The sequence below is a fragment of the Notothenia coriiceps genome, unplaced genomic scaffold (assembly GCF_000735185.1).
Source record: "Notothenia coriiceps isolate Sejong01 unplaced genomic scaffold, NC01 NC01_scaffold00021011, whole genome shotgun sequence".
NCBI lineage: Eukaryota > Metazoa > Chordata > Actinopteri > Perciformes > Nototheniidae > Notothenia > Notothenia coriiceps.
In genome coordinates, this window is record NW_011353712.1 from 10,667 (window position 1) to 30,934 (window position 20,268).

The 20,268-nt window shown below is 39.5% G+C and overlaps 3 protein-coding genes, 1 long non-coding RNA gene and 1 pseudogene across 4 annotated transcripts; 2 read left to right on the top strand and 3 right to left on the bottom strand.

The window, feature by feature from the left end:
- Nucleotides 1-1,016: 1,016 nt before the first annotated feature.
- Nucleotides 1,017-2,321, top strand: LOC104953057 (GTPase IMAP family member 4-like). The gene is made up of 2 exons (XM_010779978.1): nt 1,017-1,166; nt 1,279-2,321. The coding sequence occupies exons 1-2, from the start codon at nt 1,145-1,147 to the stop codon at nt 2,076-2,078; spliced, it is 822 nt and encodes a 273-aa protein (XP_010778280.1). The 5' UTR covers nt 1,017-1,144; the 3' UTR covers nt 2,079-2,321.
- A 703-nt stretch (nt 2,322-3,024) lies between these two features.
- Nucleotides 3,025-5,932, bottom strand: LOC104953058 (GTPase IMAP family member 4-like). The gene is made up of 3 exons (XM_010779979.1): nt 5,811-5,932; nt 5,558-5,629; nt 3,025-4,345 (listed from the first exon to the last, which is right to left on the bottom strand). The coding sequence occupies exons 1-3, from the start codon at nt 5,917-5,919 to the stop codon at nt 3,414-3,416; spliced, it is 1,113 nt and encodes a 370-aa protein (XP_010778281.1). The 5' UTR covers nt 5,920-5,932; the 3' UTR covers nt 3,025-3,413.
- Nucleotides 5,933-6,790: 858 nt separating this feature from the next.
- Nucleotides 6,791-8,705, bottom strand: LOC104953059 (GTPase IMAP family member 7-like; annotated as a pseudogene).
- Nucleotides 8,706-10,118: 1,413 nt separating this feature from the next.
- On the bottom strand, nt 10,119-11,274 carry LOC104953060 (uncharacterized). Its single transcript, XR_799169.1, has 2 exons — nt 11,164-11,274; nt 10,119-10,483 (listed from the first exon to the last, which is right to left on the bottom strand). It is a non-coding gene; the product is annotated as an uncharacterized lncRNA (long non-coding RNA).
- A 5,650-nt stretch (nt 11,275-16,924) lies between these two features.
- LOC104953061 (GTP-binding protein Rhes-like) lies at nt 16,925-18,747 on the top strand. Its single transcript, XM_010779980.1, has 2 exons — nt 16,925-17,619; nt 18,066-18,747. Exons 1-2 carry the CDS (start codon nt 17,010-17,012, stop codon nt 18,608-18,610), a joined length of 1,155 nt encoding a protein of 384 aa, XP_010778282.1. The 5' UTR covers nt 16,925-17,009; the 3' UTR covers nt 18,611-18,747.
- Nucleotides 18,748-20,268: the final 1,521 nt, after the last annotated feature.

Genomic DNA, 20,268 nt, shown 5'->3' on the forward strand with positions numbered 1-20,268 from the left:
GCCAGGAAAAGGCTAGTCACTGTGACCTTTTTACCTGTGCTGGACTATGGTGATTTGATCTATATGAATGCACCTGCCCATTGCCTGGAAAAGTTAGATGCCGCCTATCACAGTGCTCTGAGATTTGTTACTAACTGTAAAGCACTTACTCATCACTGTACCCTGTATGCCAAGGCAGGTCTGCCTTCACTAACTGTACGGAGGCTCAGTCATTGGTACATGTTCATTTACAAAGCCATGTTGGGTAAACTACCTTTTTATATCTGCTCTCTGATCTCTCGACAAATTGAAAGTACTTATTGCCTGAGATCTCATGATGTTGTTTTATTAAATGTGCCAAGTGCTAGGACTGTCTTAGGGAAGAAAGCTTTTAGTTGTGCAGCTCCACTAACTTGGAACAGTCTGCAAACATGTTTAAAACTGAGCACTTTGGTTCCCCTGCATCATTTTAAAACTCGGCTGGGTGACATGCTGTTTGATACTCATGGTACCTGTCACTGTAAATAGAGTTTGTAAACTGTACCCTGTACATTATGTTGTATGTCATCCTTATTGTTGTTCTGTTGTTTTTATGTTACATGTGTAACTAATGTCCTGCAGGTCACCCTTGAAAAAGAGATATTTTGATCTCAAGGGGCTTTCACCTGGCTAAATAAAGGCTACAAACAAACAAACTTTCTGTGAACCATTCTCTACTGCTCATTCTGTCATTGTAATCCACAAAAGTCAATCTCAACTCTTTCATAGACTTTTTCTTGAGTAGAAAGTGGTTCCATGGTTAACATTTAACCAGTTATTGTGTTGATTATAAACCGGGAAGTTGTTACCAAAAAAGTTGCTACACTTTTTCCAATGAAGGGCACACTATTCACCAAAATCCTGAATCTGATCGTAATAATGACACGTCTCCTCAACAATGTTTTAATCCCAAACAGATTTCTGAAAGTTTCACTTTCCAGGGAAACCACGTGGTGGAGAAGACAGAGAGTTTCATTTCACTCGAAACCACTGAGGGAGGGAGAGGGAGGGAAAATGGCTAACCCACAGCAATGCAGAGTGTGATCTGGAAATAAAGGCTGGACAACACTGGCAGATTTGGGGGATAGAAGTCGGTTCTGTGTGGTTTTTCAACCTCTACAACAAGATGGGTTTAAGCTCAAGTGAAGGTAAGTGTCTTTACATGTGTTTAGGCATATATGCAGGCTTTTGTACACATTATATTAACTAACTTAAAACTCAAGATTCAAAGCAGCTGCCTCTCTTTTATTTGTTCCACAGACTGCGACCTGAGGATCGTCCTGCTGGGGAAGACTGGATCAGGAAAGAGTGCATCAGGGAACACCATCCTGGGACGGTTTGTTTTCACCTCAGAGGCTTCTCCATCCTCTGTGACCCAGACATGTAGAAAAGAGTCTGGCTACTTTGATAAAAGAACTGTGACTGTGGTCGACACTCCTGGTATCTTGGACACATTGATTAAGGAAGAGCAGCTTAAAAGTGAAATGTCTGAAAGTCTCACACTGACTGACCCCGGACCACATGTGTTCCTGCTGGTGATCAGACTGGATGTACGGTTCACAGAAGAGGAGAAGTCTGCCATCAAGTGGGTCGAAGACAACTTTGGTGAGGAAGCCTCCAAACACACACTGGTGCTTTTCACCAGGGGGGATGAGCTCAAGGAGAAGTCCATTGAGACTCATTTATACCAACACCCTGAGCTCAAAGAGTGCCTCAGTATCTATACAGCTGGGTATGTTGTGTTTGAAAATACATGCATGGAAAACCACACTCAGGTGGCTGATCTGTTTGAAAAGATAGACAAGATGGTGCAGTTGAATTGTTACCAGCATTATACGTGGAGCATGTATGAAGAGACCCAGAGAAAGAAGAATGCAAAGGAATGGTGGAGCAAGTGGGCAGTTACTATGGACAATTTGAGTAATAACATGATTTTAGCAGCAGTATTCACCACTGCTGTTAATTCCCCTGTAGCTGGTGCTCCTTTAGCAGCAGCTGCAGGGATTTCTAAAGCCATTGGGTGGTGGATGAAACCTAAAACAACGGATGTAAAGCTATGATCCTTCAAGCTAACTTGTAAGGTCATTGTTGTGAAAAACTAAAAACATAATGTAATGTAAGCATCAGTAACCACTTTAGGCAGTAAGGCATTCAGTGTTTATTATAGGTGTCAAACCTATAAATAACATCATGTATTATCATTTATTAATTTGACAGCTCCATCGTTTACACATGATCAAATGTAAAGTTGACAGATGTAAAACATTCATATCAATAAACATGACTTAAAGAAAAATAATGCCACTCTTTCTTATGTCTATTTTGAAATGTTAGTTTGTGTGCATTATTTTCATTGATTTTTCATTGGCTTTGGTGTTTTCTGTCTTGAATTTTTTTATTTGATGATGATGCTGTATTGGTTAAAAATGGTGCCATCACAAATGAAAAAAATGGTCCCAAAATATTTATTTTGTGTGTTTTGGTAACGATATAATGGATGAAATGAGTAGTACATAATTGTATACAATTTAACCTCAGTACACTCTCTGATTTGGAGTCTTTCAAAAACATGGACAAATCCTCTCTTTGAATTGGCCAAAGGAATAGGAAGGAAAAACAGAGGAAATGTGTTTGTCTTAGATATCAAGAGCATGTCATAAGTTCAAATATTTTACAGTGGATGGAAATGATTACCCTAAAAACTATTCCTTTAAAGAAATACAAAAAGAGATCTAACTTGTCAGAACCTGTATCTACAGTATATAAAGATACACTACTTCGTTTATGTTCCTCATACTTGGGAAATGACACAACACCCTAATTTGATTGCAGACTTGGGTTAAACAGTCTAAATTCATCATGTAGTTGGTATGTTATTGTCAGAGGTGGCTCTGTTCAGAATGATTCCTCAGTGAAATGTGATCGGTCAGCGGACGTTGACCATTGTCTCTCATTTCCTTTGGGGAAGTGAGCTCATAATGTTACTAATAATAAAACAATGGAAACGGCACATCCATAAACATTTTATTATCCCATAAGTTGTGAAATCATGCCCATACTTACAAACATTATGAGATCCATAGAGAACATGTCAACACATTCAAACTTATTAGAGTAGTTCAAGTATAACTCGGGACATGGGTCTCATATATAAGCTCCAAACGATAAATGAGAGGAAAGAAAACAAAAAGAAGAAAACACGTATTGCATGTCATACCGTTTGTTTACTGCCAGCATTTAATTCACATTCAGTTATAGCAATGTTGTGTCCAAACTTAATAATCCTAGAAGAAGAATGCAGGGTAATACGAAAACACCATTCACAGATTAATTTAAACAGTCATGAGTGCAGTATACTTCTACTGTATGTCACCTTGTCTGAGTCAAACCTCTGCCTATACCGGAACATTTGCTTTCGCTTTGCATCTTATGCCCTTCCAGACACAAAAAGCAGCTAAACCACATAACACTCCCAGCAGGAGCACAGGAGCGCCTAGAGCCAAAGCCACCATGGTGTCGGCCCCCACTGCTATGATAGCCCCCGCTAACACCAGCACAACAGCAGCAGCCGAGGCCACACGTATATTCTTCCTTTTAACCTTCTTCTCCTTTTCTCTCTGTTTCTCTTTCTCCTCCCTCTCTGCATCCCATATTTTCCTCTCCTCCTCCTTCTTCTCTTCCTCCTCTTGTATCTTCCGCTCCGCCTCCTCCCTCAGCTTCCTCTGGGCTTTCTCATACAGCTCATTGGTGTAGTGTTTCCCCCCATTTTCCTGGATCATTTCCTTGACCATGGTAATCAAATCTTTGACCTGTACTTGGTCCTGCGGGTCTTTGTTGTTAAAGGCATGGTACCGGCGTCCAAACGTAATAGAGAGTCTCCGCAGCTCCTTGCACTCCTTCAGAGCATTGTCAGCTTTGGCCTGATCTTTGCATGTAAACATCATGATAGTGTACATGGAGGCATCGTCCCCAAAGTTGTCCTGGATCCACTTCACAGCGTTTCTTTCCTCCTCTGTGAATCTTACTCCGAGCCTGATCACGAGAAGGAAGGCGTGAGGGCCGGGCACGGACATTGTGACGCATTCCTCTATTCTGGTTTTCAATTCTTCCTCTGTGATGCCTGTATCAAACAGACCTGGAGTGTCAATAACCTGAACCACAGTCCCGTCCACCTCCCCGCTCTGTGTCTCGCAGTGTTTGGTCACAGATACAGGGCTCGGGTCTTCTTTGAAGGCAGCTCTCCCAAGGATGGTGTTTCCTGTCGCACTCTTGCCAGATCCAGTCTTGCCCACCAGGACAATCCGCAACCCTCCAGAAATGTCCCCAGCTGGAACAGCAGAATTTATGTTTAGCCAATTGCTAATGTTTAGTTAATGTGTTTTCCATTAATCAGCATGAGTGTTTTGGTTATTAAGCATAATTTGGGTTGCAAAGGTTGTGAAAGATCTCTTTGAATGAGATGTATCCCCCTCCAAATACAGACTTGACCCCTAGGACCACAAAGTAGATTTTTTTAGTATTGTGGACACACGTGAGGCCGTGCATAACCTCTACCTAATAGATTGATATTTGGTGGCATCAATTCACAAAGAACTCAAGCATATGGGCCGGCAATGTCGGGGAAAAGACTGCTGCAAGCTAGCAAACGTGGTGTAAAACCATGTCTATAGTGATAAAGCTGAAGTGCTATGATTGGGCCAAAAAATTAAATCCAATCCACAGAAGTACTTACTTCAGTTAAAAACTATGAAATAAATGAGAAGATAGAGAATAAAAAGCTCTAAGCTGGATACAATGTTAACGAAATGTGTTAACCCCACTTTTCCTTATGTGGCCCACTGTGATACTGCGGCTTAAATTAATCGCCCGGGGCACTAAAATCATTGCTAAAGAGACGACTGCAAACACGTTTACATTCACCTCAGACAGAAAAGGGACGTTGATTGTTACTCATTCTATTCCGATTTTTTAAAGCATGAATCACATGAATGATGTCATCCAAATAAAAGTCTATAGGCCAAATGGGACTACCTTTTTGTTGCAAAACACTAAATGTAGACCTATAGTAACTTGGTGCAGCTTTAATCCGTCAGGAAGCATTCAAGCACTAAACACATGTGCAAATGTTGCAGTGGAAAGCTCATAAATAATTCGTACAATGTACAACATCGTATATTTTATTGTAGTGGCCTAACCCTTTATAGCTTAGTAACATTGATAACACCTCTCGTTTAACAACTTTGAAAAGTTAATAAGTGACTTTAAAGAAATGAATCTGCAGTTATAGATGTGCGAGAGACAATAAAGGATCATGCTCTTTCCTGTTAAGCCATCAAAATCAAGCAGCCAAAGGTAGACCCTGTAATACCAGAGAAGAATAAACACCAAAGGGATTTTTCACAACCTGGAAATCCTAAAATAAATGATTTGGTCAAAACAAACAAAAAAATCAGTTTAAGCCTGTATAAAGTGTTTCTTGTTAGAAGGTGGTAGACATATATAATAGTTAGAGATTTCATGAGACAATGTATGAGCATACCGTCAAAGCTGTTCAGACCACACCCATCAGCCCGAGGAAGAGTTTTCTGCTTCTTTTCTCGCAGTGGTATTGCTGTGATATGAAATTATTCCATTGAGACAAAAACAAATTCCACTTTTAGTCACTGACATCATTATCAAGGTCTAGGTTTTTACGATTTCCCTCTTTCCAGAGCCACAGTAAGTGTTACATCTCACAGGGATAAAAGATCAATGTTTTTTCTTTTTAACACAAGTCAGAAAGTTTGTCTTACCTTCAGCCATTACTTCAATATCACTTTTTCCAGTTCCCAGGTGGCCAAATGTGTTGTTCCAGGCCTGAGTTGTGAACTTAGACAAGCTCCGTGGTTTGACTTCAGACATTGATTTTCTGGGAAACTTCTGGAAGCCTGGCCTTTGCAAAGGGGGCTTCCTATTTCCTTCTATTGTCTTCAGTTTACATCTGAAAAGTGCATCCCCAAAGAGGCTGTCCACAGCTCCGTGAATACACTGAGCAGTTTGTGTACGGGTACTCAGATCCTTTCCTTACGTACAAATACCATAGCCTAAAAATACACCATTACAGGTAAAGTCCTGGTTTAAAAATGATATTTAAGTAAAAGTGCAGTATTATAATTGGCTAAATGTATTTAAGGAGGATCTTAATTATGCAGCAAAGCAGCTTTTGTGGTATTATATTGTTATAAAATATTATATTATTATGTTTTTATCAATATTGAAAACATATCAGAGCAAAAAAATGTTTTTAAAGCTACTAAAAAAGAGCTACTTTATATTGCGCATTGTTTCGGCAGATAAATGTAGTGCAGCATAATATTCCCCTCTGAGTTAGTAAAGTAAACACAATAACTAATTTAATGTAGAAGTATCCCACTACTTGAGTACATGTACATTACATTTGGTGGTTTTGGAAGGTTTTGCCACAACAAGAGAATAATATTTAAGCTATATTTACTAATAAACGCATGGGTAACCTACCATATAATGAGATCTGGTTGTTTAAAAGTGAAGAACTCTAGAGAGAACACCAATCACATTCTTTCATTGTTAATTTCCCCCATCAAAACCGAAATATCTTAAATATAAGCTACCAGAAGCATATGATAACATTTTAAAAACTTCAATCAACTATCAATCATACATATGTCTAAAATACATAAGTATTAGTATTATAGTTTGTTATTTGGTTTAATGAGTCTTCCGGGGGAAGTACTTTCAGACTTTATTGAAGAATGATTTATTCCCACACAATTACATATGAAACATCCATTTCAATTTAAGATTTAGTTTAAAGCTTAGTAAAAGCAATTACTGTCCGTGTTTCAAGCTTAGCCCTTATTGCCTCTTCTGCCCCCATATTGTTTTTCTTTTGTGCATTCACCTCCAAGGATATGTATATGTGTGTGTGTGTGTGTGTGTGTGTGTGTGTGTGTGTGTGTGTGTGTGTGTGTGTGTGTGTGTGTGTGTGTGTGTGTGTGTGTGTACGCATTGCATAACAAAACCAAGCAGAGCTTTTTGGGGTCATTTTGCCACTGAGCATGCAGACAACAGTTTTTTTTTTCAGCTTTTCCCATATTTGTATTTATTACAGGCTCTCCAGAGCTACATAAACCTATCTAGTGCAATTATAGGCTGCATATCCAACTGATGCACCTAATGTACCAGCCCCATACTGGAGAAGTCCTGCAGGTAACAGCGCTCCTGCTGTGATAGCTATCAGGGAAAGAATACCGAGCTTTTTACACCAAGCTATCCTCTCTTCGTCTCCTTTCCTTTTCTCCTCGTCAAGTTTCTCCTGGGCTTGCTTGTACATCTCGCTGGTGTAGTGTCCTCCATTAAACTCCACCATTTTGTCTATCTTCTCTAGAAGACTTTCAACCTGGATTCTGTTTCCTTCCTTGTTATTCATGAGTGAATGATACCTTCCTCCACACTGGTCTATCAGTCTTTTAGATGTATGCTCTCCGAGACATATTGGTCCACTGATTTATCCTCGAGCAAGTCAGCGTGTGTAAACAGAACGATGGTATACATGGAAGAATCCGAACCAAAATTATCCTGGATCCACTTCACAGCTGCCTTCTCCTCATCAGTGAATCGAGCCTTCAGACTGATCACTAACAGAAAAGCATGGGGTCCAGGAACTGACTGCTTAATACACTCCTCAATTTTTCCTTTTACAATTTCTTGTGTTTTGTTAGTATCAAAAAGTCCGGGACTGTCGATCACAACGATTTTCCTCTCACCATAATTAGACTCTTCTTTGTGAAGGCTGTTAGTAACAGACTCAGGAGACATATCCGTTTTAAAGGCATTTGGATTTCCCAGGATGGTGTTTCCAGAAGCACTTTTTCCAGATCCAGTTTTTCCAACAAGAACAATCCTCAGGTCTTCCAGTAGAGTTGAACCTGTGGACAACAAAGAAAACACAAGTGTGAAAAACAGTAATGCAAAGTAGCTGAGGCATTTTTTAGCCTGAAAGCAAAGAATAATCGACTGTGAGGGGACGTAGTCATGCAATGGTTTGTTGAATAAAATGTGGAATCTTCTAATTTGGCCTTTGGCTATTGCCATATTGTTATTTGTAAACCAGAAGTGCCATCAGACCGTCCAACTCAATAAAATCACATGCTGAAATATGTATGATGAAAAATCTGAAAGCACTCAATCAGGTAAACACTGTGAGTCACAAGGTAGCCACTCCTAGACCCAGATTATGCCACGTTGTCGTGTTTGACAACCTTCACTATACAGTGTTTGGTCAGTTTTATAGCTCGAAATGTTTTACTCTCTTCTCATAGCACACCTGTACAAATGGCATTGTTTCCTTAAGATCACCTACCTTCGGTTTTGCAGTGAGCAGTTTGACCACATAAAGTAACCAGCGCAAGCAGGGTGCAGCCTGAGATGAAAGCTTTTCCTCCCAACATCTCTGTAGCAATGACCTCCGTCGATTATCTAACAATAAAAAGAAAAGATAAACGTGCATGCGGTATACAGTTCTATAATCAAACAATGAAGATAAAGCCCTCTACTTACACTTTCAATTATTATAAACGTACCTGTACAAGTGTTTCTCAGCTGTCTGGTATGTTCGCAGGTGGAGAGATCCTTTTACAGCCTAAGAATAACAAACACACCCAACAGTTATATGACACTGATGCTGTGCTGTTTTAAGTTTCGTTTCTGCTTCATGACATGTGCGACGTGCAGTCAGGGGAGGCAGAGCCTCACCTGTCATACTCCAATGTAGCGGAAAAACAACTAAAGAAAAACTAAATAGTAATAATAATAAATGTCTCCACTGATCTATGATGTAAGTGTGATTCATGTATGATTCCAATCACTTTTTAAAGTCAAAATCAGCAAATTTGCCGAGCTCCGCTACAACTACGGTTAGCGATGAGAAGTGAGGCAGGGACGAGCTCTGCCTCTCGTAAGCACACAGTAACTTGCTGGAGCGCGGGCACTAATTTAGCGCGGGCACTTATTTTGTGAGCGCGCTCAAGCCAGTTACTGTGGGGTGAGGTGAGGCACAGATGAGATCTGTCTCACCTCAGAATGTGTCACCCCACAGAAACTGGCTGGAAAGCGGGCCCTAAGCGCATGCCTTTTACCATCTCACTGTAGGTCACCAATGTAATGTTTGTAGATCCCTTTATTACATTTATCCTCGCCATCCATAGTCTCTAAATAACTTATTTAACGTATATATGATATTTAGGCTCGCTGGTCTAATCATATAACGGCAATGAAAAAAGCAGCAGGAGAGGCAGCCATAAACTCTGCCGCACTGTAGGGGGCGCACGTGAGCCCACAGGTTCTTGTTGCGATTTTTATTCTACGCAGAGACGGTAGACATAAACAACAAACTAGACTTTTGAAACTACAGGAAGATAAGGTCGGAGGACTTTTACAAAAAACGAATAGAGATTGTTGTCCAGAAGGAGAGCATGGACTTAATCTTCAAATCAAGGTAAGACCACAATTGTAATGAAACAATACTACTGTCTCTTTGACCTTGTGTTTACGTGTTCCGTCGCGCGCGACAGTTGGTCAAGACCGAAAACAACAAACCGGACTAATCACTTAACTCCGATACCAAACGGTTAATTTTGATGTACGTCAACTGCACGCACTCGGAAGTACGACACTCCGTGACTAGAAAGTCTCAGTCTAAATGTTTATAATATAAAACTGGAATTAGTTTTATAAGCCAATAAAAGGTTCTTCGAAAAATCAGACTACGAAGCTAAGTAAAATTTGTGCTGGCAAGTTGTTTTCCTATGGGTTTTAGATTTATCAACCCTAACAAGAAAGGAATCATNATAACAGTCTGCAATGAAATGGTTGTCTAATGTGTGTTCCACTTCCTCCTTGGTGCATCGGTAACTCTCTCAAAAAAAATAAAGTCAGGAAAACGGATTTGTTTCTCGTGCGCACGAGAAACGAATCCGTTTTCCTGACTTTATTTTTTTTCTCTCTCCATTTTTTTTTTTTCCATGTCCCTTTAGGGGCTCCGTAGGGTAACCATTCAACTGCACCATCTTGTCTATATTTTAAAACATATCAACCACCTGAGTGCGATTATCTCTGCATGTGTTTTCAAACACAATGTACCCAGCCGTAAAACCACTGATAGGCTACACTCCTTTAGTTCGGGTCCCTCGAATAAAAAAGTCTCATTGGACTTCTCCTTGAGCTCATCCCCCCTGGTGAAAAGCACCAGTGTGTTTTTGGACGCTTCCTCACCAAAGTTGTCTTTGACCCCTCTTTGATGGCAGACTTCTCTTCTGTGAACCGTACATCCAGTCTGATCACCAGCAGGCCACATGTCAAAACTGACTTATTGCACAAAATCTTTCCAGTTTGGCTCATACAGTTTTTCCAACAAGAACAATTCTCAGGTCTTCCAGTTGAGTTGAACCTGTGGACAATAAAGAAAACACAAGTGTGAAAAAACTGTAATTTTTTTTAGCTTGAAAGCAAAGGCTAATCGACTGTAAGTGGACGTAGTCATGCATTGGTTTGTGGAATAAAATGTGGAATCTTCTAATTTGGCATTTGGCTAATGCCATATTGTTATTTGTTAACCAGAAGTGCCATCAGATCGTCCAACTAAACAATTTGCATGCTGAAATATGTATGATGAAAAAAACGGAGAGCACTCACTCAATCAGGTAAACAATGTGTGGTATTAATGTGAGTCACAAGGTAGCCACTCCCTGAAACATACCTTGCTTTGTCTATTTTATTCCAAATTTACAAAATGACCGTCATGCTGTATTGAAAATTAACTGAAACTAGTGATAGAGACTATAACAGTCAGGAAAAAGTTTACTTAGGTAGTAAATTGAGTATTATCTCATAGACTTTCTTTAGAGTCTGACTTATTTTTGCATACAGTGTTGTTGCCCCCTGTTGGAAATAAGAAAGAATGCAAGCTTAAGCATTGACTGCATTTTCTTAGACCTGGATTCTGCCTTTTGTTTTTGCCAGCCTTCACTATACAGTATTTTTGATCAGTTGTACAGCTCCATATGTTTGACTCTCTTCTCATAGCACACCTGCAGTACAAATGGCATTGTTTCCTTTAAGATCACCTACCTTCGGTTTTGCAGTGAGCAGTTTGACCACATAAAGTAACCAGCACAAGCAGGGTGCAGCCTGAGATGAAAGCTTTTCCTCCCAACATCTCTGTAGCCAGTGACCTTCGTCGAAAATCTAACAAATGAAAAGACACATTTAAAAAGAAACTGTTTCAAATCAGGTAGCAATTGAATATTTCGAAAGAAATGCTGATAAACGGTGCACAGGTGTGTTATATAATAAAACAATGAAGATAAAGCCCTCTACTTACACTTATAATTATTATAAACGTACCTGTACGAGTGTTTCTCAGCTGCCTACGAATGACAAACACACCCAACAGTCTTATGACACTAATGCTGTGCAATTTTAAGTTTCGTTTGTGCTTCATGACATGTAGTTTAATTGGCAAACCATAGCCTCAATCCACTGATCAAGCCAAACAACAAAAGCCAGAACGGGTGGCAGGTGCTTGCTTCTGCATTTGTGTTCCATTTCTCTGTCATCTAACTGCGTGACAAGCCGCCTGCCTCCTTCAGTCTTTTCTACTTGGCATGATTTTTCCCCAACTGCTGTGAACAAGCCACTGATTGTACTGTTGATGGACAGAACTCTTCAAACCATAGGTGTATACAAACTCATATTCCCTCCTGTAAGTCCAACAAGATGTGATGAAAGCCGTAGTGGATGTTTTGAATCATTAGCTTTATCTGACATGAAATCTTAAAGTAGCTGCACAATTCAGGTCTATTATATAGTCCAATGTGTCTCAGTGGGCTATGCTTTAACATCACTTAACAACCCAGTCCAATGTCACAACAAAAATAAAATATCAGTGAAAGAGAAGATTAGACAAACATGTAGGTTATTTTACATTTATAAAAGCGGAATACAGAGCTGTCGATCTTCCTATTGAGGAAAACTCTGCTCACTGACCAACGTAGATGGCAACTACAAAATCCAAAGCAACAGATTTTGTTTGTAGAACAGGGTGCTTTCAATTGTGAGCGGCCTTGGCAGAACAACACATTTTCCAGCGAAGGTAGTAGAAAAACAGAATCACGTTTCAGAGGCAAAGCTTTTATCCTCTCTGGGCACAGTGTAGACCCGTGTGTACATGTGTGTGTGTGTGTGTGGTGATAATGGCATCCTCTTACCTGCAATGTGAATTTTCTCACGCGACAGCAGCAACCTATAGTTATACAGGACTGTCTCAGAAAATTAGAATATTGTGATAAAGTTCTTTATTTTCTGTAATGCAATTAGAGACAGTCCTGTATAACTATAGGTTGCTGCTGTCGCGTGAGAAAATTCANAGCTATAGCGACAGCAGGAAACAAACAAAGTCGCCGAGAGGCTGGAGGCCGGGCCCTGTTTTGCCTATTGTAGTTACGATCGCTACAACAAAGTACTTGCTGAGATCAAAAACTCTGTGCCGAAACAATAATGGTAGTTTAACGAAATCTGGGATGCATCAACTTATTTTCTCCTTTGGACATGTACATTGTATATAGTAATCAAAGCCATCATTAAAACTTGCCGTCAACAAAAGTACAAGACCCTGTTTCACGCCTCTCTTCCACGCCCACACACCACACCAGGTGAACAAAGATCTATAAGAGTGCCGCCCATATCCAGTGACCCAGCTGGCGCGTTCTAGAACATTTTACGGATGGCGGGTGGCAATGCGGGGGGGCAAGAGGTCATGCCAGGTGCATGGGAGGGCGGACAGCCTACGTGCGTATTTTATACTGTATATAACCTATTTATTGTTAATTCATGAGTGTTCTTAATGCACAAGAGGAAACAAGGTGTTCAGACAAAACATCAAGTGCCCTTTGAGTCCCCCAAGCTTGACTTCAATAATTTAAATGAAAAGGAAACTACAAAATGTATTTTAACAGCAACTGAATTAATGGAACAGGTTGTTTTGCATTACAATGCTAAAACTAAATATGATATATATTTTTTTGGTTTTTTAAAAAATTGGTTGTCTTAGTTAGTGGACAACAGACATATTTGCATGTCCTTATAAGCATTAGATTACATATTAATTTAATATTATTACAAATCAATAATGGGCCACTCTATCCAAAAATGCGTTGCCTGCTTAATATAATCAAATGCTTGTCAACTTTAACTGGATCAAAAAGAAATTCTGAAAAAATTACTTGATTTATCTATGGAAATTGCAATATTGACACACGTCCCAAAGTTTGTATTCAACCCCCGCCACGGCCAAACCATTTACCCTCCAATTAAAATAATGGATCAGTCCATGAGTCATCTGGCATTGAGGGAATTACATCACAGGAAGTCTTTTGAAGGAAAAGGATGCAAAGAAAGGCAAGTGTCAGTGGTCTTCTCTTACCTATATTTCAGTTTTTGTATTTTTCAGATTAAGATTGACAAGCTCAACATTTCAAACTCTGTTATGAATTAATAATAGTAGATAATGGTTTATTACAAAATAACAATAATATTGCAAATATTACAATTTTGTAATGTCCTTAACTTCCATGTGGTGCCCCCATATCTTAGCTATAAACAAGGGTCTCATGGGTTACTTTTTGTTATAAAACTTCAACCTGTCTCAAATTCTTTCAAGGAATTGCTGTGTAATTATTTATACCTTGTGCTGCCTGAGGGTGGGAACATGTAAGTAGTCGACTACCAGATGTTATGATCAAATATTTTTGGTTTCATTTTTCATAGATGTAAAGACCCAAAGGCACCCGATTCAGAGAATTACTCAGGATTCTGCTTACTGTAAGTAGGCATACAGTAAAGTACTGGAGTCTCATCTGCCTCATGATCCCTGCCTCTGTCCCTCTTTCTGACACTTCAATCTTTATTCCTCATACATTTCTTCCTTCTTCACTAATGTCTTCATCTCCTCCTGGCTTCCTCCTGCTCTGACCCTCCTGGTCTCTTCATCTCTCTTTTCCCTTTCCTCTTTATGTTCGTCCTGATCACTTCTCAGATATGTCTTTTTGTTGTTGTTTAATCACTCCAGCTACTCTGGCCTGCAAGAGTCTACTTGTGAAAAGCACTGGTGCAAATGCTTGTATAACTTTACACGTTAGGGCCATTTAGCTAAGTAGCATAATAAATATAACATAAGAAAGTATTTATCAAACGCACACAGGCAGCTGTGTTTAGATCCAGTTTGACGGTAAAGGAGGTATGGTGTAATTTAGCTGGCCTCATTGCTGTGATGTGTAATTTACGTGGATTTAATAGTACCGCATAGTTTAGCAAATAAAGTAATCGATCTCCCAGCTAGCGCTGCCTGCGTAGTATTTTGTAACGTAACGTTCCAAACAGCGACCGTCTGTTAAACGCTATCGATTCAAACGGCAGCGTTTTATTAATATTTTGTTTCAAGCTCTCGTCTTTAGTAAAAACAAAACTAGTGGAAGGGGAAATGCTCCCAGGGGAAGCTGATCCACCTTCAGGTGCTGGGACAGCTCGTTCCCTCTCTGCAGCTGTGTGAGCCGCGGTCTGTGTGAACGCCGCTCCGCAGTTTAATGCAGGGCCGTAGCTACGTTTTTAACGGGGCTAAATGATATTTAAAATTATTCACTTTTAATTAATGTACTGCTTGTTTCGTTGCTTGACAAGCTTGTGGAAATAGTGTAGTGTTGTTTCTACAAGTACAGTTTTAGGGAAACAAAAGTTAGGGGGGCAGCTGGGGGGCTTAAGGCTCTACAGTGGGGGGACAAAAAAAAAAAAAAAAAAAAAAAAAAAAAAAAAAAAAAGGCAGCTGCCCCCCTTGCCCCCCTCTACATCCGCCCCTGCATGACCCAAGCTAACCAATCAATAGTGATCAAACAAATATCTTATATTAAAACAAAATGCATTACTATACACGTTTCATGGCTCCTAAGAGCATTAAAATCAAAATATACTTTCTAAAAGTAAAGTACTCGTTTTGCACATTGGCCCATTCCAGATGTATATATATTATATGTTTTGATCATAATTATTGATCATTAAAGTGTTATCAAAGCTGGTAAAGGTGCAGCTCGTTTGAATGACTTTATACTGCAGGGTAGATTGTGATTTTACTCCAGGTGTAATAAAGCCTTATTTAATTTTGTATTATGTTTCACATCATTAATCCAAATCTGCAAGGGATCTAAATAAATGTAGTGGAGTAAAAGTACATTATGTAGGCCTACCTCTGAATTGTAGTAGGGGAGCAGTATAAAGTAGTACGAAATTGAAATAATCAAGTAAAGTACAAGTCTCTCAAAAGGAACTTAAGTTACTTAGTTACTTTACACCAGTGCTGATTAGTTCTTCTTCGTTATGCTACTTCTACTCCGACTTCTAAATTACTTTGCAGATTTGGATTAATGATGTGAAATATAATCAACATTTTTGAAGGCAACACTTTAATTTACGAAGGACTTAGTTATCTACATTGTGGTTTCGCTACTTTAACAAAAGTCAAAGTTCTGAGTATCTTTTCCAACAAAATAAAGAGAGGCACAGCTTCATTCTCGCTGTTGACTTCAGTGCAGCTCCTGAGCAGGTGGAGAGGTCATGGTGCTGCAAACGCTTAGCTAATACAGTTACAGAGACATGGACAGGAGGATAAAAGAAAGACACAGAAGTGTGTGACTTAGCCTACCTGCAGCACTTAGACGCCTGAGCCCCTTACTCACTGACTCGCCGTGGTTCATTTGTTCTCACTGCCGTGAAAGTTTCGGTAAACTAATGTAGCGTTTGTTAGCTAGCAGTGCTAACCAAGCTAGCGCTGCACCTCAGCGTCAAGTATGTTCTCTCTATTTGTAACCATGGTCACCACGACGCTTCAAAACAAAGGAGGAGCAGAGGCGTTTGTTTTAAACAAGATGTGAGTTTTCTATGACAGTACTATTGCACATGTGTTTCCGGTTTATTCAGTTATTGTAACATAAAGGACCCCCCTAGTTTCTATCACCACACAGTCTGTGTGGTGATAGATCAAACCTTAATCAGCCTATTTGGGACTGTACCCATACTTTTGGGTATGACCTTCAATTATTATGTATTTAATTATATTTGGTTATTTTGATAGTGGCATCAGTCTTGTTGTTTTATATGCAAAAATCCATGTTGGTTACTATAACATTTGCATACCCTGCCTGCTTCAAGTCCTACCCCACACTAAATAATGTAGGCCTTCACAAACTCTAAAGCTGTGAAAACTAGAGCCTTATTTAATTATTTACATTTTCATTTTTCTTATGTTTTGTTTCAGTTTCTATTTTGGTTTTGTATGGGTGTTTTCGGTTCTGTGTGCAAAGTTTAATTCGGGTAAATAACGTTTTAAAAAGTATTTTATTTCTTTCACATGTTTTCTTTCTTTTTTCTTAAGCAATAAAATACCAAAACTATTTAAAATGAAAGGGAACAACAATAGCCTAGATAAGTTGTCAAATGTCAGAATGGTTCATGGAGAAAAAAATGAGCCATGAATAAAATAAGCATATTAATTTTGCTAAATTAACCTATGAATAAGCTAATACTGTAATAACAATAATCAAAAACAAATGTCATAATCATGAAATAATAAATTAAATGGTTGTTTTATTAATAATATATAGGATAATAATATAAAAATCAAACATGGCAAATGTAAATCATACGCTGAGTTGTATAGCCCCATACTGTTTCCTCAACACACTGTTCTCCTGAGGAACACAACAACCCTCTCCATGAGCATGACGCATGAATCACGGGGTTGAGGATGGCTCATATAAAGACAACGGGCATCAGCCTTTGCACAGAGACAAGCTTGAGCAGGCCTATGCAACGTCAGCTCTCACAATCTGCCCACATTGTTGAGCCACGGGCTAAGACATATTAAAACGATGGAAAGAGGCAGCATCTCCACCGTGTCACAGACCACCTCTCTGCCTGTGGCGCACCAGCTCAGCTGCTCCATAGATGCTCCCCAGTTTCATGGTAATATGGAAGAGAAGGGCACCGGCACCTCCAAAGTATTTCTGGCTTACAAAAACGCTTCACAGCACCTGAGTTCATCGGGAATCAAAGCAGGTTTGGGGATACTTAAAGTGGCCACGTCTCAGTGGAAACAGGAGAAGAAGACGCGTTCAGGGCCACCTGTTAGGCAACTGTCCACCGCCAACAGCAGCCACCCCTGCAAGAGATCCCCCCTGGATCAGCTGGCAGCTCTGGTTCTGCACGGTAAAAACCGGCAGCGCAAGATTGGCCAAGAGCAAGCACCGACCAAGCCTCAGAACTGTAAGCGCATCGTGGTTCTTGGTGCGCCAAGGGTCGGCAAGACGTCCATCGTTAGAAGATACCTTCGAGAAGGATTCTTGGAAGAGTACAATCCCACCTCCGAGGATTTCCTCAGGAAAATGTTTCGCATTCGTGGAGAGAGTTATCAAATTGACGTTCTGGACGCGTCCAGGGAAAGGGATTTCCCAGCCAAGCGGCGGCTATCTATCCTCACTGGTGCGTGTTATAGTCTCTGTCCTGACAAATGCTTATATTTGTTTTCAGTTTATATGTTTTCCATAACCATAACAGGCGAATCGTTGCAGTTTTTTGTGTATGCGTAATTCAGCCACATCATAGACCCATATGCATTACATTAATGCACAGTGTATAGGCTACTATCTTGCTTTTTATTGCTGCAAATATTGTATTAAATTATATTTCTAGGATTACAACCATATTCAATACTGCTATTTTTTTTACTATATCTTTTTTAATGTTTGTTAATGTTATTATTTTTCTTCAAATAGTTTTCTATCTGTGTTTTATCTTATGTGTGCACCACAACAAAATTCATCATAAGTGTTACCCTACCTGGTAATAAACCTGTTTCTGATTCTGATTCTTTTATTCTATTTATATCTCTCGCATATTATCCAACTAATTTATTGTCTTTAATGCAGGGGACATTTTTCTCCTGGTATTCAGTCTCGATGACCGGAGCTCTTTCGAAGAGGTGTGTGCCCTACGAAAGGAGATTCTGGCCGCTAAATTAAAGCTCACCAAATCCTCTGTGCCAGAGCATTGCGCACAGCCGCAGATTCCTCTGGTGGTCTGCGCCAACAAAGTGGATCTCCTGGAATCAGAGAGCGAAATATCAAGGGAAGAAGTGCTCAAATCCCTCGGTGATGAATGTGCATATTTTGAAACGTCTGCAAAAGAAAGCACAAATCTGGAGAAAGTGTTTGAGACTTTGGCGAAGCGAGGCGGGCTTCCTACTGAAACTGGGCCATCTCAGCACCGCAAACTGTCCATGCGTTCGTACCAGGCCATTCGGACAGGCCGTGTGCCCGGGAGGGTCAGCAAGACTCCGGGGCGAGATGATGCCTTCGGCGCCCTGCATCCTCTGGTCCGTCGGCCCAGTTTTACCACGGATCTCAGACAAGTCATTGGGCCACTCACTGCAACCAAGCCGGGGAAAGCACTGGAGAAATGTCCGATTCAGTGAGAGACAATTAGAGTACGAATTGTAACAGAGCGCATAAAACAACGAATTAAGCACTGATATTATTTAAATATAAGCCATTATTCCTGTCTATAATCACATTAAGATGATGTTTTCAAAATAAATGTTTTTTAATAGCACAATGGCTGGCCTATTAATACAAGAAGCATACATATACAATTACTATCTATCTATCTATCTATCTATCTATCTATCTATCTATCTATCTATCCATCTATCTATCGTGAAGGAGAAGGTGGGAGGATGTTGAGTCAGGAAGTTGATTTTTATTGTATGATTATTGCATAACATAACGTGTGTGTGTGTGTGTGTGTGTGTGTGTGTGTGTGTGTGTGTGTGTGTGTGTGTGTGTGTGTGTGTGTGTGTGTGTGTGTGTTAACCTAGAGTCACGATTGCCAGAAGTTCTCCTCAGGATTCCCACACATCCTGAAAATAGGATTTCCACTGCTCTCAAGTTATATCATCAGCTTATTTTCCTCGGGTTCACATAAAACATGACAACACAATAAACACAAAACGACCAAATGACATTACAATGATGAAAGTGTTCCAGCAAACAGAACATTTTATGTTTATGTTCATGAATAGAAATAAAACTTTAAAAATTAATTTTCTTGTAATGAATGTTGTTTGGCTTAGTGTTTATTAAAAGGGCACCTAACACACATTTTCTGTTGTCAACTAGCTGGTTGTTTCTGCTGTGTGTGAAGCATTTAGTGAAAGTTGCCTGCAGGTACAGCATATGCATTTCCATTGCCACTGCTTTACAGACCATCCCAACCTACGTTTGAAAAATAGAGTTACACAGTTTTTTAACACAACATGGCCCCAGACCCATAAAAACAGTGATAAAAGGGTTAACACTCAAAAAAACTTGAGAGTAGTTTCTTCATTCACAGAGCTCTAGCTGGGTGCCATTATAAAGCAATGTTATGTGAACATGTGAGTCATTATGACTGAAAGCAGCAGAACAACGCCCGCGCCATGAGGCAGAGGCTTAGAGAGATTTAGGGATGACAAATGAAACCAACTCTTTTGAGTAAGTAGAACCGTTTGCAGAAAAGTATTAGACTCTCCAGTAAAGGGGATGTTTAGTGCATTAATGAAATGTTTGAATATGCCATTTAAGGGACGATAGGGAAGATTTGTACTTCACATCTGCTGAAGCAACACAGTCTCACTTACTGTGTTGGTTGAAGCTCACTTATCATCGGCTTCAATACAAGTACTTCAAACATTAATTTGTGTGCTTTATCATCCTTTCTTAAAACTCACCAGATAGATGCATTTGTTAAAAGTGACAACAACTTTTATGGAATAAATATGTTCAAATAAATTGTTTAATTTAATGCAGTGTGGTTAAGCTAAATTGCTGCTTGATTATATACAGGACTGTCTCAGAAAATTAGAATATTGTGATAAAGTTCTTTATTTTCTGTAATGCAATTAAAAAAACAAAAATGTCATACATTCTGGATTCATTACAAATCAACTGAAATATTGCAAGCCTTTTATTATTTTAATATTGCTGATTATGGCATACAGCTTAAGAAAACTCAAATATCCTATCTCTAAATATTAGAATATCATGAAAAAGTATACTAGTAGGGTGTTCAACGAATCACTTGAATCGTCTAATT

Excerpts from the sequence above, each read along its gene's own strand:
- LOC104953057 (XM_010779978.1), top strand. The coding sequence starts at position 1,145 with ATGGGTTTAAGCTCAAGTGAAG. Across the intron at positions 1,167-1,278 it reads GGGTTTAAGCTCAAGTGAAG|ACTGCGACCTGAGGATCGTC; the intron begins GTAAGTGTCTTT and ends TTTGTTCCACAG.
- LOC104953058 (XM_010779979.1), bottom strand. The coding sequence starts at position 5,919 with ATGTCTGAAGTCAAACCACGGAGCTTGTCTAAGTTCACAACTCAGGCC. Across the intron at positions 5,630-5,810 it reads TATTGAAGTAATGGCTGAAG|CAATACCACTGCGAGAAAAG; the intron begins GTAAGACAAACT and ends TTCATATCACAG. Across the intron at positions 4,346-5,557 it reads TGGTCTGAACAGCTTTGACG|CTGGGGACATTTCTGGAGGG; the intron begins GTATGCTCATAC and ends CTGCTGTTCCAG.
- LOC104953061 (XM_010779980.1), top strand. The coding sequence starts at position 17,010 with ATGGAAAGAGGCAGCATCTCCACCGTGTCACAGACCACCTCTCTGCCT. Across the intron at positions 17,620-18,065 it reads GCGGCTATCTATCCTCACTG|GGGACATTTTTCTCCTGGTA; the intron begins GTGCGTGTTATA and ends TCTTTAATGCAG.